General features: G+C 34.3%; 1 protein-coding gene across 9 annotated transcripts in view; it reads left to right on the forward strand.

Annotated features, from left to right (window-relative positions):
- Positions 1 to 16,568, forward strand: part of LOC132785051 (neuroligin-1) — a 76,870-nt gene that overhangs the window by 41,022 nt on the left and 19,280 nt on the right. For 8 of the 9 annotated variants that reach the window (XM_060791016.1, XM_060791019.1, XM_060791014.1 and 5 more), the window contains exon 12: positions 7,979 to 8,447. The exons of the other annotated variant lie outside the window; for it this stretch is intronic. In XM_060791016.1, coding sequence (XP_060646999.1) covers positions 7,979 to 8,406 — 428 coding nt within the window. In that variant the 3' untranslated portion in view covers positions 8,407 to 8,447. The remainder of the gene's footprint in view (positions 1 to 7,978; positions 8,448 to 16,568) is intronic. 9 annotated transcript variants of the gene reach the window in all.

A 16,568-nucleotide genomic window follows, 5' to 3' on the forward strand; every position in this document is an offset into this window, starting at 1 on the left:
CTTTTCAATTTATTCGAAATGCGGCCAAACAAAATAGCAAACTTTGCATACGATTCGCAGTAAATTCAAAAGCTGCCGTCAAACAAAAAAAGCCGCCAGCAAAAATCAACCAAATTGAGTAAAACAATGAAGCGTAAACGATTTTTGCTGACATGTGTGTGCGTGCGCCTCTGACTGTGTGTGTGTGAGTGCGTGTGCGTGTGTGTGGTATGTAAGAGCTTGCTGAATATAATAAAAATAAAGCAGCAAACAAAAGGCAAACGCGACTCGCCTGCTAAGCCCAACACGAGTAAGTACAAGCAAGTACACAATGCGGCAAATGATAGAGAGAGAGAGAGGGAGAGATAGAAGAGACAGAGAGAGCAGATAGACGCAGACCCTGACGTGACGTGATTGTCATCCACATTGTCAACGTCAGGCGACAAGCGGCTGGCAGACTGGGAAAAAGGGAAGCGACACACAGGAACATAAACAGCTTCATACAAATGTTATTATTGAAATTTCAACAGTGGCAAACACGCACACACTGAAATCGTTTATCACACATACGCCGTGTGCGCCGAGCCGGGCCAAGCTGCAGGAAAAGACAAAAGCAAAAGCACAAAAACGAAAAAGATGATGAAAAATCTATTTGCAAAGCAGCCAAGGCATAGAGGAGCTCTTGCCGCCTCCCTCAATCAAGTTTGTCGTCCCCTTTGTCCCCTAACCACATCGTTTCCATCCTTCTCTATCCCAGTCTGTGGCCATATTTATGCCGCCGCCCTCAACATATGTTTGCTGTCTCTTTGGAGCCACAACAAAAAAATACAAAAAACAAAAAAATAAAAAAAATGTATTCTGAGCCTCCACATTGAATCTTTTCAGTATTCGATCTTTTTTTGCGTTTGCTGTGGCTTGTGATGTCGCAGTTTTGTGTTTTCCTTTCGCTTTCGCTTACGCTTTTCCCTTAGTTTTATTATTTGCTTTACATCTCACACTCTCTGCACTTTGATGACTGACCGAACAAGGGGCATACAAATGTCACTTTTCATGTAGTTGTGGTTCATTCTTTGTCAAGGGGATGATAGTTTTGCCTCGTACTTTCCCTTTTCTCGTCTTGTTATGTCGCAGTCCCAATTCCAAATCTCGTACTCCATTGTTGCTCTGCATTGCGCAGCTAGTTAGATAAGACAATATTATTTTATTGCCCGGGCAGAAGGAAAGCCTACATCCACATTCACATCCACATTGGGGCATCCTTAGTGGTCAACGATGACAGCGAACCAATGTACATTGTGGCCCCAGTAAGCCACACAATTTGGCGTAATAAAGGGTCTGCTTTAAGGCTGCGGTTCGTTCGACATATATAGTATTTATGTACTATAGCAAGAGTGCTTGTAAGTTGTAGGCTACAAATATTTTGATTTAATTTCCTTTCAAAAAGTTTACTGCTCTCATTTGCTATAAAAACAAGTGAAGAACCCTTCTTAAAATTAATCCACGAAATTTGTGCGACGTTGAAATAAATTCGACTATTTTTAGCCTTGAGTCTTTAATTTACCTAATTCACAAATTCATTCTGCTTTACTAAATCTAAATAACTTTGTTAATAGTCTCTTTTTTTGCTTAAATTGAATCAACGTCATTTGTTGACCTATAAATTTATTTCGAAATTTTTAGTTGCAATTGTAACAAGGAATATTATAACTTAATTATAAAAATTTGAGCAACACGAAATCAAATTATGGTAAAGCGCTTTACATATTAAACAATAAAGCATTTTTTATGTTTAAAGACTTTTAATTTAATTGAGACGTTGACTAAAGAAGTAAATTTGTAATGAGCACTTTAAACATTTGAATGCATAAATTTTACTTCAAGCTATTTAGCACACTTAGGTCTAAACTGACACTAAAAAGCTTACTTGTATGTAAAAAAGTCTATTTATCGAATTTTCTTCAAAAATTAACCAAAAGGTCAAGGTATTCCATAATTTGGAAGTAGAATTTGTTCATAATTTGTGTAAGAATTTTATGGATTAACAAGGTCTACAAAATTCGATTTTACTAAAAATTTGACTATCTAAAAGGTAATTAAATATTAGAAATATTTGCATACATCAATTGCACTTAAAGTAATTTAAATCCTTAAATAAGTTTGTCTCTTAACTAAAATGGAATATTTTTTATACAATATTTAAATTGCGGATAAGAGCAAATCGTACTGAAAATTCCTTTAAGAGTTTTGTATATTAAACAACGAAAAATTTTTAAAGCTTAAAGAATTTGTATTAATTGTGAATGTGCATCAAGAGGTAAATGAACGCTTGAAACATTTGCATAAATCGATTTCATTTCAAGTATAAAACTTCAAGTACACAAACTAGATTAAGCCGAAGTATTATTGCAAAATGAATTTATAATTCGTAGAAGAGTTTTGCTTTTCAAGCATTAAATTCTTGTACTCAACTGTGCTCTGTTTATCATCAATTAATTAAAAACTTTTTGTGAAAACTTGTGCTGCTTATCGAGTTATTCCATAAAGCGCATGCTGCGAGACAACTCAAATAAGTTGATAGCAACTGGAGCAGTATTCGAAGCGAAGCCGAAGCTAAAGCTGAAGATGAAGCGGCTAATCCAACTAATAAATTTTTCAATTCGTTCTTTAGCTCGGACACATTCAAGGCACATACATAAATCTACATGGTGACACTCATAAATATTTCATTGATGCGCTTCACTGCTCAATTGAATGTAGCAGGAGCTGCTGCTTATAACAGAAATATGTCCAGTTGGGCGTACCGACTTCCATTTCCTTGGCACTTCCTTGGCGCAAGGAGAAAAAAAAGAACATTCTCGTATATTACTTTTCCTTTTCCTTTTTTTTAATATGCTCGTTCAACTTGCTTTCACCCCTGAGTCTTTTTCTGTACTGTTACTTTTGCTTTTGCTGCTGCGATGCTCTCTGCTGCTGCTGTTGCTGCTATTCGTTTGCTGTTTATTGATGACATGACAAACAAGGTACGATTTCCTTGCACTCAAAAAGTTCGACAACCATTTTTCTTATGAAGTTCCCTAGAAAGTTCTCTTCGCTTTTTTTTTTGGCTATTGTATTTGTATGTACATTAACTTCATTTTGCAATCACGCGCGCCATAAATCCAATTTAATTGTGCTGCTCGTTCGCTCACACACACACACACACACACACTGACACACATGCATCTTAGATACGTTCGCCTGATTTGGCACAGCGCACGCTGCGTATACTTAATATTTGTTCATTCGTGCGCTCAATGCCCGAGTCAATGCTAAATAGACGCACATAAATTTCCCTCGATATCCGTTTGATTTCTTCCCACTGCATTTTGAAAAATAGACTTTTTATGCTGTTGCTTCCACATCTCCATTCCTCTCCTCTCTTAGTCCCTCTCTCTCTCTCTCTCTCTCTCACCCCTTCTCTCTAAGACACAGTACCTCTATCTGATTTAGTACGAACAATTTTGTGCTAAGTTGCACAAACTTTTCAAGCATACGATGTTGTTGCTTGTGACGTCGTAGAGCAGGTCAATCACTTGCTGTGATTTATGTTTGATTGAAAAGCTTTAAATTGTATGCTAATCTGGCATGACATAGAGTCATTTATATAACTGCCACTGCAAACAAAACCAATTGGGTCGGATATTCGACAGTTTGCCTCAATGTTTGCTAATTTGCATGCCATTAGCATTAGCGGGCTATGGTCCTCAAATCCTTCATCGAAAATGCTGGGCATATTAAATTATTATTATATTATGTAATACGAAAATATGATGACATCGGAAATAAATCTAAAAGCAAATTAATTTCTACAAATATCTAAAATGAGCAAATACAAATTAGAACCGGGATAAATTACCAATGTAATCAAATGTAGCCGACTTTATTTTACTATTACAGAAGGTTATTGATTTTCATTAATTAAACTGAATAAAGCCATAAAAGTTAAACCTAAAACATACAAATACATATGTCCTAACATTTTTGCAAAAGGTAATAAAAAATACTCCATAAATACGCACTTTATTTAAAGAAGAGAATTGATCAATATTTGGGTATGTGTTAATAAAAACAAGAATTGGGATAAAGGCACTAATCAAAGTATGAATTAACTGTCTGAGAATGAAAAGGATTTGTGATTTTAATAAATTAAATTGAAGCATAAAAATAATTTATACATATAACTTATAATAAACTAAAAATATTTATAAATGTAATGAATTTATTTAATGAGTCGTTTGAAATATTAGAAGCATTTTCATAAAAGTCTTTGCTTAATTTATCATCTTAAATGTTTGTGTTCAGTCAAAACTATATAATCGATTCGCTCGATTGAAAGCCAATTGAATCTTGAACTCTCGAACGAAATAAACACGTCGTCTCTTTTCGCAATAAACAATTGTTTATTAATGAATTTAGTTAGTGTTTGTGTTGGACAACTGGATAATTTGGTTATAAGCTACAACTCAAATAAATAACCAACCAAATATTGATTGATATTGATATTTATATTGATATTTGATTGTTAAAACACTTACACCAACAAAAAAAACAGTTCAATGGGTTCTACAATATATAATATTTCAATCAATCCCTTTCGGACTTCAAATTTATATTTTTTTATGAAAATAATTGCAAGCACAAGTTCTTAATTTAAGAGCAATTCGATAAAGCCCTTTAAATTATGCAAAGCTTACAGTCTTAAATGTAGACTTCCGTAATTGCGTACTACTAACTTAAGATTTTTATTTTAAAAGCTTATCAACATATAAAGAGAATTTAAATTAAAGTTTTTGCTTAATCTTATCGACGTGTTGAACATATTATAGTGAATAAGCTCAATAGAAATCATCAAGTGTCTAAATGATTGTCTATATGCGAGAGCTCATGTAGTTTATCGACCATAATGATGTCGCTCATTAAGCGCAGATGTTCAATGAAACACTTCACTATCTCTGGGCCATAAATTGCAGGCTCTGATCAAATGAGGCAGACGTGGTGAGAGTTGCTGCTATGCAATCCATGCTCCATTTTGATAAGACCCAAAACAGTCAGCTAAGAATCACAGAAAAAAGAGCAATAAATAAACGTGCTCATTAATGCACAACACACACACACGCGCACAGAAATATACTTGCTCTTAAGGGACATTTGCAATGCACATTTGGCTGCACTTGCGCTGCAGCACTTGACTGTTTGGTTATGGGCAGCACTGGCAGCATGACCACAATGCCACATAGGTCTCTCTGGTTAATGGCAACTCGCGGGAGCCACGTCCCATGGCTGCGGTCAAGTTGAGTTATGCATGCATCGCTTCCGGCCTTGTCATTTCATACTAATCAGCATCCGCTGAACGGATTTCGGGAGTGGAAAAATGCGAGTACATAATTTGGAGCGCGTCTGCTTGGCTTTTTGATTTACATGCAATGGACAGCCAAAAATGTGGCGCAACATTTGCCAGTCTCTATTAAGCGTATGAGCAATTGTAACAGCATTTCACAATGCATTCAAGTCGCTGCTGCATTTGTACAGTACTGCGTATAAGTGATGTGCATATAAATTAGATTTGCTTCACTTCACGTTGCCACCGCACAAAAAAAAAACAAAATTACAAAACCAGCAAAACAACAGAGAACAGAGCAGAAGAGAAATGCATGAAAATTGAAAATTTATTGCATTATATTCCACAAACGCACACGCACACCCGCAGATGAAACAGTCCGGTTTCATTTCGCATTACGCATACGCACCGTTGTTAATTTCGTATTCAGAATTGAGGGCAGCCCCCAAAGGGAAATTGCGCATGTACTCTCGTACTTACTTCCCTTTAACCATATATACTTTATTATGCATTTTAGGCAGCACGTGTGTGAGCGCTTTTGTATGCCACTGTGGATTTTGGCCAAAAAGGCCGCTACTTAATGTAAAGCCTCAGCCATTTGGCAAAGCTTTGATCTTACACGGCATGACTCTCGTGGTCACCTTGACTGTGGTCCCTTTCTAGGCTGCCACTCATAAGCCAGCAGCCATTGACTTTGAATGGTCTCCAGTGTGCGTCCAACGCGCCAGACATTCCTTCATTGAGTTAGTGAGCTTCTACGAAAACGAGGCAATGAAATTATGAATGTAAACAGCCAACAAGCAGCTTAGTTGGGCATAATAAAAGGCCAAGCACATTGGCCGTATCTCGGCATAAATTTCATGCCAACTTTCCTGCTTGCTGCTAAAGGTAACTGTCGAGTGAATTAGCTGAACTACTGGTTAATCTTTAATTAGCGAATTCCCACCTTCACTTACAGCGTAAGCTAAATTATTTAAGCACTCGATGCACCTGCTTGGACTTTATTAATTATATATGTATATATATTTTTTCTGTTCTGAACCTATTCTTAGCAGAACCTTCAAAGCTTGTTTTAAGCTATTCTTGCAAAGAAAAGTTCTTGTTAACAAAAAAGGAGCTTAAACTGTTATTAGTTAAAGTTTATTACATTTTTAATAAAATTGAGAGCAAAAAAAAATGGCGCTTAAAACGCAAAGTTTAATAGTCTTAGCTGAGAAATAATATTCAGATTACTATGCAAAATAGAGCTCAATGATATTAATTTAATTGAACATATAAATAAATATGTTTTAAATACAAAGAATTTTATGTAAAAAGTCCTATTCATAATAAAAATAAAAGAACTACAATTCGTTAATATAATGAAACTGTTTTTTTTAATATATTAAAATTAATTAAATAAAATTTAAACTGCCAGAAATTTAATTTAAATAACTGAAAAAACAAAAAATTTAAGATTTTAATTTCACTACTGAATATACAAATTAATATATGTTTATATTCAATTTTAACTGCAAGAAATAATAATAATTGACTCAAGTGTTCAATTGATTTGGTTAATTAAAATATTTTTGCATGAAAAAATAAAATATTTTGACAGCTTAGTTAAAATATTTAAATTGAATTTCTCAATAAGTAAATTTGTCGATTATTATTTAAATAAATAAATTTATAAATACAGTAATATAGAAATTATAGATTTTAATTTCACTACTGAATGTATTAATTTTTATGTATCGATATAAAGTTTTAACTGCAAGAAATTTAATTTAATTAATTGCATTCATAATGCAAATAAAACAGCATTGCTACATATTTTAATGAAACTGTTTTCATATAATATAAAATGATAGATTAAATACAAATATTTATTCAAGAAGTACAGTTCTTCGCAATAAATTTGTTTGGTGATGTTATTTGAAATCCATAACTTATGAAAAGCTAGAAAATGTATTTCTTTTGCAAGTGCAAACATTAAGATAGGCAAGGGGACTGCGACGACAGCAATGACTTGTCATTTTAGCAAGCAATGCAATAAAAGTGCAAACGCTCTATTTGTGCAATGCAGGCAAACAAATTAACCGACACACCCACATGTTTACGTAGATATTATTTATGAGCATAGCGGTTATACATATGCATGTGAAGGACAAAGGAAAGGGAAGAGTGGGTAGCATGTTATTTGACATGCGGTGGTTTTGTAGCGCTAGAGAAAACATCAAAATATTAGCAGCGTCAATAACTGCACACATTTGCACATTCGGTCTGATGAGTTGAACGACATGCGAGACATGAACTGAGGGTTGGCATTTGAGTGGCACACAAAAAGCGCAGCAGACCCAATAATGCTGTCGATGACGTTGTCGATGTTGATGTTGATGTTGATGTCGTTGCCGATGACAATGGCAACGATGACGATGACGATGTGTATCTAATGGTTGACGTTGCTGTTTGCAAATTGACTTTTGTCAGGCAGTTGTTGCTGCTGTGTGTTGTGTGTTGTGTGTTGCTGATGCGGTTCGTCAATAAATATTAGCTAGATAATATGCCGACATCTGCATAAGGATATATGCAATAAGTAGCTTACATCTTTTCTCCTCTCCTCTCCCCCTCCCATTGCAGAACTACAACAATATCAGCAGCAGCAGCAGCAACAGCAGCAGCAAGCTGGCAAACATCAGGGTAATGGAAGCGTGCTAACTGGCATGCAGACGCATCATATACGCGGTCCACGGCCACCGTTGCGCACCGCCTCCTCGACGACAACGACAACCAGCAGCAACAGCAACAGCAACAGTAGCAGCAACGCCAACAACAACCCTGGGGCTGTCGTGCTGCTCGATCAGACGCCATCGGGTGGCAGCAGCAGCAGCGGCGTCAGCAGTGCACCCAGCTCCTCGAAGGGGCACATTCATGCCCATGCCCATGGCCACATGGTGCACGGCCATGGCGAAAGTCTCGGCATGAGTTCTACCACAGCTGCTTCACAGCATCAGCAACAGCAGCAGCAGCAAGTGCCACAGGCAGCCATCGATGAGATGCGCGTCTGATAGGTATCGGTCTTTGAGTTGGATTTATAGTCATCAACCGGGTAAGTTGACCCTTGGGCATCATGGAAATTTAATCGCAGCAAGAGGTGAATTTCGTCAATTGGCAATTTCATATCTTAGCAACTGTCTGCAATAGTTCAACTAGCCACTAACATTGATATATTGCAATAATAAATACCAAGCAATCCTGGCTTGAGACGTTCTCATATTTAATTAATGTATGGAAAGCAGTTGAAAGAACTTTTTCTTTAAATTTGCATAAGTTTTTTATTGAATTTTATTCATTTTTATTTATTCAAAGTAACAGAAATTTGCTGCACAGTAATTTTTATACCCGCTTCCCTTAGGGTAGAAGGATATTATAAGCTTGTGACGGCATGAAAAGTATGTAACAGCAGAAGCAGAAGCCATCTTCAACCCTATAAAGTATATACTCTTGATCGAAGTTAACTGCCGATACGATATAGCCATGTCCATGGGCAAAAACGTCTACTTTCTAGGTGTCTTTTATGCTTTGGCAGACAATCTGATATATTGTGCACTCTATAGTATATCTTGAATGCATCAGTATGTAAATATACCAAATATACTATTTGTCATATTTTAGCATTTTTGTGGTATATTTTGAGAATAATATCAGAATATTTTGCTTTTACTCAAAATGAGTAGCAAGTATCTCACAGTCGAGCTCACTCGACTTAACCAATAATACTCTCAAATTGAGCAGATCTTTAACAATCGCAGGCAGACGATGAATTCCCATGCTTCGCTCTCCCATATAATCGGCAGCGATCAATGCGTCTGCCATCTCGCTAACGGCCTCAAGTGGCACATTCATCGCAGCGAATCGCTGATAAATCGCTGTATATCTAGTACATCGGCCAAGGGGTCCGTCGGATGCTATATCTAATTTCACGTGTCCTCTTATTGGGGGCTGCTCGTGACCCTCGCAAACGCTCGGCAAATGCTGTAGATTTTGCCAGATTACCTTATTGTACAACGGTTTGTTGTTTCGCTTGTCGTTTTAAAATATTTCTTATATCGGTTCCTTGCGATCCGATTTCAATTATGCAATTAACTTCGGCTTAACAGGAACTTTTCGTAATCTTTCCAGCATATTGAGTAATCTGCGCATTTTTGGCATTGCAATTTAATTTCTAGACAGCTCCTAGATAAATAAGTGTGAGTTAAAAATCAAATATATTTTTAGCCAGTATGTATTTGTATATATTTATTTGATTTGAGTTTAGATTTGTACAAATACAAAATGTTATACTAAATCTAAGAAGTCAAAGTATTATAGGCAACGCAACGAATTTAATTTTATTACCAAAATATTTGTTTCTTTTTTTATGAAATCTGTATAAGTGATGGTTATCAATTTTGATAAATTATTTGGGACATCTATTAGAAATTGTGTCTATAGTTTTTTTCACAAAGGCAACTGTACTTTTATGCACAACACTATTGATTTTAACGTTACTAGTGCATTCGTTTGTGTCCATGCTTTGACCTGTACTAACGATCCCGAATAAATTATTAAATTATTAAATTATTACGATTGTCCATTTTTTCCACACATTTTGGTAATTTATGTAACCATCTTCCATTTCCATTTTCATCAATCGTGCACACATTCCAGCTTATGCCCTCGAAGACTTCATAAGAATCGTAGCACTCCAATTGAACTACACCGCTTGCATAGACAAAATAATGCGTTTCATTATTTTCCTTCTTAGCATACATTGTTGTGTTGCTCGTAAATTTTAAACCATTTCCCTTAGGCTCTGCACATGTAACTGCCGGCTTCCATTCCCATTTATCTTTTTTTTTACAATGAGTTTCCAACTCATCAGAGCCATCGAGGCAATCATATTTGTTGTCGCACAGTTGACTACTATTATAGATGATCTTTCCATTGCCACACTGGAAATGGGGATGCTTAAGTACTTGCATGCACATCTCTATAGATTCATCCCGGCCATTCGGACAATCGAACTTGTCATCACATATTTTATCCGCGGAAATACAATCGTCTTGGGTTGAAGCTTGGCATGAGAGCTGAAATCTATAAATAAATTAAATTAAATAATTACCACAAGTATTCAAATACATATACGTATGTGTACATTTTAGTGAAGTGCAGAATACTCTTTCACGATCTTCATTTAAAACGAATAAATAACATCAACAATTAAGCTGAAGGCCTTTGTAGCCACTTTAGTAATAGTAATAGTGTTAACCTTTGTAAGTAAATAAATAACTAACATCAACAATTAAGCAAAATTCATAACCACTATTTTTTTTTTTTAATTTTGAAGAAATGTGATTGTCACATTCTGCACAACAATCGGACAACGAACATTTTTCGTCCGCATACTAGAATTGATTATCAATTAATTCAATTAAAATGAAATAAATTGAAATTTAAATAAAATCTTAAATTTAATAAAATCTTTTCTACAAAATATACCAGAGTATTAGCCAAAGTTATCTCTAAGGTCTACCTCAATAGATCTTCAGTGCTTCCTTTCTGAAGAGCCACGAAAGAAATGTGGCCTTTCCCAGCATACAAAAGAACAATATTTTTAAAATGTTTTGAAATTTCGAGTTATATATAAGCAGCCTTAGTCTGTCTCTGAACCTAATACGATACACTCAGCGTCAAAGACAATGAAAAGAGCCGAAAATAATAAAAGAGAAAAATAAAAGTCAACTATCCACAGGAAATTTTATACGATGTATTGCTCTCGCTCAATTAGCACATGGGGCCAAAATCGTTTAATCAAGCAAATGTGATTATAACATATTTAGTTCGAAATTGCCAGTCTCCGCATTAGATATGGTTATCATTAACAGCTCAATGAGATTTCTCTCTTATTCATTATGAATGATATTGTAATTTAATTCATTATGGAACACTCTATTTAAAAAAAAATTATTTTCTAAGAGTTTATGGGGACATTGAAAACCGAATTGAAGTAATTATACATAAATTTCATTTAATCACAAGTCAAACACATTTTATGGAAATAATAGAGCTTTTTATATAACATTTATGTTTTAGTGTAACTTTTAACCAAGCTGTTGGTAAAATCGTCAGAGTTTTTAAAATCACTCACAAAATTCACAGATAAAGAGTTACTTTAAATTAAAAAATCGGTTCTATGTAATTAAATTGAAATTTATTTATTATTATTATTATTATTTTCTTTACCATACGTTTTTTAGATTAAAAAATATTCAATGATCAATCATAATTTTGTGTACTACCATATATAGCCGCTATTCAGAGCTGTTTATTTCTCTACATCTTTCAATGCCTTAAATTTGTAATATTTTTTTTGTTCTTACTTTACTTTTTTACACTTTTGTATATATATTTCTGAAAATCAGCTATGTGCACATATTAGTAAGTATTATTTTCCTAAGTGTTAATGAAAAATGGTTTTTGTTTTTGTTATCGCTGCTGTCATGCGAATTTAAATATAATTATTACGTACTTTTCACATTTCGAATTTTGAATTCGGAGGTCAAGCTGTATTTCTTCCTCGTTACAGATCGCAGGCGACTCGTCAGATTGATCGATACAATCAATTATTTTATTGCACATTTGAGAATCAGCGATAGGCACTCCGTTTGCACAGTAGAAAGTTCTAGGACTAGATCTAGTTATGGGATATTTGCATTTAACATGTAACTCATCCTCGCCAAAAGAACACTCTTTCGTTCCATTACACATTGCACTAAGTCTAAGACACTTTTTATCAAAAGGGCACTCAAAAAAACAGTACCCATTGCATAATAAGATAACAAACGGAATCACCAAATTTACAAGGATTATGCGAATAATCATAATGTCAAAAGTCTTCACTGAGCTCACAATTCAGACTGCGTTACCATTGCTCTCGACATTCCATTTATACTTCTTATTACAGTGAAGCCTTCTTGACGAATACACTCCGTAGCGAACCTTTTGCTTATGACATTTTGAGTAGTTTCGTCTCTCAGGGGCAGTGCTTGTACAACCATGAGAGATTTAACTGTGCTCATTTAGAGAGCTCGAGAGCTTATGCACGATAAATAAAGTACATATTTATGTATGTATGTGGTTTTACGCGAGCTTATGTTAAAAAATTCTTATTTGCCATTTTGAAGTTGATAAGCTACAATTACCACAATATGAGTATTATCGCAAAGACTTTCCAGGAGGAATTTAGGATGCTATTATATAACGCAAATATTATGAGTTCATAATAGTTTAAAGATTTTAAAGACCGAATTTACCAAATTGTAAAAATGAAAAATATCATTAAAAAATGACTTACCACAACAATAACTTATGCATTAACTTATGCGATAACTAAATTATATATAAATAATAAGGTTCTGGAAAGCTTAAACAAAAATTGGACGATCTCACAATTCATTTAATGAAATGTATTATATTTATAATTTTATTTAAATAAATAATCTATCAATTGAAAATATTGTAACTTATGTGCTAGCATAACATAAATTAATCACACGTGATTCTCAACCATTTCACCTGTCGGTCACAATCCTCCAACAACTTTCTTTTCATTGAAAATTGCAAAAGCGATGTCTGTGAAGTTGTTTCATTTTGAAATTGCAGGAGCGATGACTGAGAAGTTGTATCTTAATTTTCCTCGATTTCAATTGAAAGTCCACTCTCCAGATTTGAAATATATGGTTCAGTGGTTACATTTGTATTAACGAAATCCACCTCACCAATGTGTCTCAATAAATTTTTGAAACTCTCATCGATTTCCACTCCATTTTCTTGTAGAACTTCCAGAATTTCTTTATTATTTATATATATATTCTCCTTCTTTTGGGGAATTGAACTATTTTGACATTCGATTTTTTCCAAAATGTTTAATTCCGAATCTACTTCGCTAATCATGTTTACACTATCGGAGTTTTTATTTCCAATTGTCAGTTTCATATCATCTTCTTGACTTTTACCAGTGTCTTTCTCAATGTATATTGAACGCTCAACATCAGTTAGTTCACAAACTTCCATTAATATTTTTAGATAGGACAGCATTGCAATTAGAATTATTTGAGCTTGTGTTTTCTTGCCACATTTTCTTTATCAAGAGTGACGTCGGCAAATTGCGTAAAAAGGTTGGGGGTAAAGTCATATCGGACATTGCCATCGTTGTCAACAATCCCATATTCGTTTATATAGTATTGCCATTTAATTCATTAATAATGCCAAAACGTAGTCACACTTCCAAGAACTTGCGCAACTGAGCTGCATAATAGCGACGTCTCCATGTGGATCCCAATTTTTGAAGAGCCACAGCAAGAATATCATACCAATGGGTATTGAAAAATACACTTTTAAATTAAACAAAAATTTTAATAAATATTTCCCTACTAAAAAGTAAGAACTCTAACTAAGAAAAATGTCACATTTAATTCAGTTACTTACACCTGATATCTGTCAATGCATTTATTTAGAATTTTAACTCATTTAGTTCCCAAAAAAATTTACTAAACTAAAGATTTTAAATCTTTAGAAAGGTGTTTAATTAAAGAAGATTCTACTCGCTCAATTTCTGGTAAATTTATATATATTTTAATATTTTAAAATTCTGAATTCTTAAATTCTACATATTTCCAGTTACTTAGACTTGAATTTTGATAATGCAATCATTTAGGTGTTATCTCCCAACAATTAAAAAAAGAATTAAATTAACTCCAATTCTGCTTGAAATATAAATGCGAAATACATATGTATGTATGTAGTATGTATACATTGTGATTAGTTAAATTTGTATTCGCGAAACTAATTAATATAGAAACTCGTTCTCATTTTAGAATTACTCAATTTCTGCTTGAAATATATGTAAATCCAAAATACATATACATTCTGATAAGTTAATTTTGTAATTCATATATTTCGTTTGAGTTTTTTAAAAATATAAATAAAATGTACCAAGGCTTTGAAAGGCTTGCAATTAATTCATGAAATAATTGTTTTTTGAATGCCAAAATTATACTGAGTTACTTTATCAATTTGTAGTAAAGTTATAAAAATAATTTATTGGGGTAATATTGTTGTTCATATCAAATTTATAATCAACAAAACCAATAAAGTGCACTTTGGAGAATTCAATTATTGCAGCATATGTTCGATACTTTCGGGGAATTGCGTCGAATAATCTCAAACAAAATTTTGGGTTATCAAAGTTATGCATAAACAGAAAGTTTATAAACAACATATGCTGTCATGTCGCTGTGGAAAGTACTTACCTGAAAAAACCCTTTAGAGGCGCTGTCCACTTGCAGCCTCTTTATGCTTTTGCATAGTCCGGAAAATGGTGGTTGTCTCTTCTTGTACAAAGTGTACTATGTGTGTGGGCAAGCCATTAATTCAGCTGGCATACAATTAAATTTGCATTTCTTTAATTTTTTTGTGCCTACAGGAAATATATGTAGAAGGAGGCATCTCCGACCCTATAAAGTATCTTGATCAGCATCAACTGCCAAGACGATCTAGCCATGTCCGTCCTTCCGTCTGTCTGTCTATCTGTCCGTATGAACACCTAGATCTCAGAGACTTTAAGAGATAGAGCTATTATTTTCTATAGCACATGTTATGTTTGCTCGCAGATCAAGTTTGTTTTAAATATTTGCCATCACTCACTGTCAAAGTTATTAAAGAGATACTTTTATATAGGCAAAGACGACTACTTACTAGGGGTCTTAATTGCTTTGACTGACAATCTGGTATATTGTGCCGCCTACGGTATATTTTGAATGCGGTACTATATCAATATACCAAATATACTATTTGGCATATTTTTATTATTTTTGTAGTATTTTTGGTAAAATGTTGAGAATAATACCAAAATATTTTGCTTTTATTCAAAATAGGTTTTGGGTATCTCAAGGTCGAGCACACTCGACTGTAGCTTTTTTATTTGTTTTCGATAGCACTTGTTATGTTTGCACTCAAATTAAGTTTGTTTCAAATTTTTATCACGCCCACTTTCGCCCCCATAAATTGTCAAGACTCGAACAATAAGCTAGACTCGCGAATTTTGATAAAAACAATAATAACTATAGTCTTTGTGATTGTCGAAGTTAGTAAAGAAATACTTTTGTATGGGCAAAAACGTCTACTTTCTAGGTGTCTTTTATGCTTTGGCTGACAATCTGGTATATTTTGCATTCTATAGTATATATTTAATGTAATATCAATATACCAAATATACTAGGGTAGGGTATAATTTTTTAAAGAAATACTTTGTCCATTTAAAAATATATTGTAATCTTTGGCGTGTTTCAAATGTAACAATATTTAAATATACCAAATATGTAATGTAGTATATGTTCGGTATATTACTGGTATATTTGTAGAACAAAATTAATAGTTGCTTCCGTAACTTCGTAAGGCATAATCAAATCCCCATATTATATTTATTATTTGGCTAATAATCAATTCTCACATCTTAAGCCACCCTGATCTGACCATTATATGGTTGACACCATATGCATATGCAGTCTCTCCTTGTCACCAGGAATCAATGATTGGCGTCCCAGGGCAAAGCATCTCGCAGTAGCTGCTGGAAATCGCTCAGTCGCTCCTCAAAGGATACGCAAAAGCGCATTGGATCAATGGCAATATACACCTGACCCAGATCCGCGATATTTCGATCCGTCCCAAACAAACCCTGAAGTCCCACTAGCTGTGAGGCATGGCGTGCTCCTGTCATCACTCCGCAAAGTATTTCAACCGTGGCGGCCAAACCAAATCCCTTGTCCAGGAACGCCTCGCGCTCACAAAGCAATTTCGGCGTCATTCGTAGATCGACTCTCAAATTGAGTAGATCGTTGGCACACGCTCGGCACATGCTGTAGATTTTGGCAGAGAAATGTGTGTCGTTTGTTGTTTTAATATCTTTCTTGTAGGTCTTTTTAATCGGTTCCTTGCGATCCGATTTCAATTGAGAACTTAACTTCGGCTTGACACGCATTTTTCGTAATCATTCCAGCATATTGAGTAATCTGCGCATATTTACATTGCAATTTAATTTCTAGTCAGCTCCTAGATGCACAAGTGTGAGTTAAAAATCAAATATATTTTCAGCTAATATGTATTTGAATACATTTATTTGATTTTAGTT

This window comes from Drosophila nasuta, chromosome 2R (genome assembly GCF_023558535.2).
Source record: "Drosophila nasuta strain 15112-1781.00 chromosome 2R, ASM2355853v1, whole genome shotgun sequence".
NCBI classification, from domain to species: Eukaryota; Metazoa; Arthropoda; class Insecta; order Diptera; family Drosophilidae; genus Drosophila; species Drosophila nasuta.